At 20.7% G+C, this 1,798-nt stretch overlaps 1 protein-coding gene across 1 annotated transcript; it reads right to left on the bottom strand.

Annotated features, from left to right (window-relative positions):
- Positions 1 to 401: 401 nt before the first annotated feature.
- LOAG_09892 (hypothetical protein) lies at positions 402 to 1,571 on the bottom strand (the record flags this gene model as incomplete). Its single annotated transcript, XM_003145418.1, has 3 exons — positions 402 to 523; positions 1,266 to 1,314; positions 1,490 to 1,571. Coding segments are annotated over 3 exons (251 nt in total), but the record flags the coding sequence as incomplete, so codon positions are not given.
- Between the last annotated feature and the right edge of the window lie 227 nt (positions 1,572 to 1,798).

The raw sequence follows: 1,798 nt of genomic DNA on the forward strand, positions 1-1,798 counted from the left end.
AAAAGTATAATTTTATTCATTCAAATTTAAAATAAATGATATATTGAATAGTTTTGCAAAAAAAAAAAAAAAAAAAAGTAAAATGTAAAATTTTGTAAATTACAAATTATCAAAGATACTCGAACAAACATAATACATTTAAATACTTTTAACTTCTAAGATTAATCGAAAAAAAAATCTGAAGAAAAAATCGATATAATCGATCTGTGAAAATAATATTACAAAGTGATGTAATGAAACAAAAAGAAGAAAAAGCAACACTATTATTTTATGATAATTTAAATGAGTGTAAATTTAATTTATTCCATTTAAAATGAATTTTAATTCAATTCGACTTAAATAAAACTGCTTTATTTGTTTAATTAAATTTAAATACTTAATATTAATATTAATTTTAATACGAACAAGATTTCGTCATTCCATTTTGTATGCATTTTTGAAATCGACAAAATTGGCAAATATTTCGTGAAGTTTTACTGATTTCACATCGTTCATTGCTTTTGCATTTGTAAACAATTTTTTGCTGCAAAAATGATTAACATTTTATATTTATTAATATTTTATAAATCATTACGATTAATTGTAATTAAATTTATTGTAATTATTATTTTACAGTTAATTATTTCGATTTGATCATGGAAAATGTTGCAACGGCTATTTGAAAAAATTATTTCAAACTTGAAAATTCTTAAATAAAATTTCTAAATTTCACTTTTGTGCTTTGTTAGAATTTCTTTACAAACAGCATTTAATTCATTAGATTTTTTTCCCGTTTTTTGATTTCTTTTATGTATTTAAATAAAAGATATTTTAATTATTTAATTACTCTAATTTGCATTTTTTTTCGCCATTTTACACACAATTTGATATGACATGTGAAATATTTTATTGTCAATTATTTCGAATCAATTAACAGAAATATTGTAATAACTACGAAAATAGTTGAGGATAATGATTAATGAATTAATCCAAAGTAGCTCGTAGTGAATTGATAATGAAAAATAATTAACAATGATAAACTATTAATGGCAGTACAGCAACCAATATCATATCACTTTGTTATGCACAATTATATCTGGTATATCATTAAACTGGAATTAATAATAATCGAACAAAATATTTGAAATAAATTTATTGAATTATCATCATTTATTTGCTTGAATTATTTGGTTTAATAATGTTTAATTAATGTAATATTTGAACAATTAAATATTTGATACTTATATATTTAACAAATTTTTACAATCATAATTTTTATCACTTACCTGAATTGTTCGTCGAAAGAAACCCTTGCAACCTTCACATGTTATCGCTCTTAAATAAATATCATTCAATTTTCTTTTTTATTAGAATTTTCAGTTTGCTTATTAAAATTTCTGAAATTTCTTCCACTTTTTTTAATTAATATTTTTAAAATTGGAATAATAAGGAATGGATAATTTTTATCATTTATTGATGCAAATAATAAATAAGTGTTAAAATATGTCACCTATAATGTAAGCCGGTAGCATCATCACCGCATACAATACAAGGTTGACCTGGTTTCATATAACGTGGTAAATATGGTATTGCTGAAATTATTTTAAATGTTTATATCATTTGTAGTAATCATAAATTTTCATATTCATATTCAAATTAGGTCATATTAGCCTGATTATTTTTTTGATAATACAAATAAAAGATCCATATTAGGCCATATTAGTCTGATTATTTTTTTGATAATATAAATAAAAGATATTAATTAGTTTCAAATAACTTTAGCAGGAATGTATAATTACTATTTTTACTTATAACTTAA

This window comes from Loa loa (assembly GCF_000183805.2).
Source record: "Loa loa unplaced genomic scaffold supercont3.801, whole genome shotgun sequence".
NCBI classification, from domain to species: domain Eukaryota; kingdom Metazoa; phylum Nematoda; class Chromadorea; order Rhabditida; family Onchocercidae; genus Loa; species Loa loa.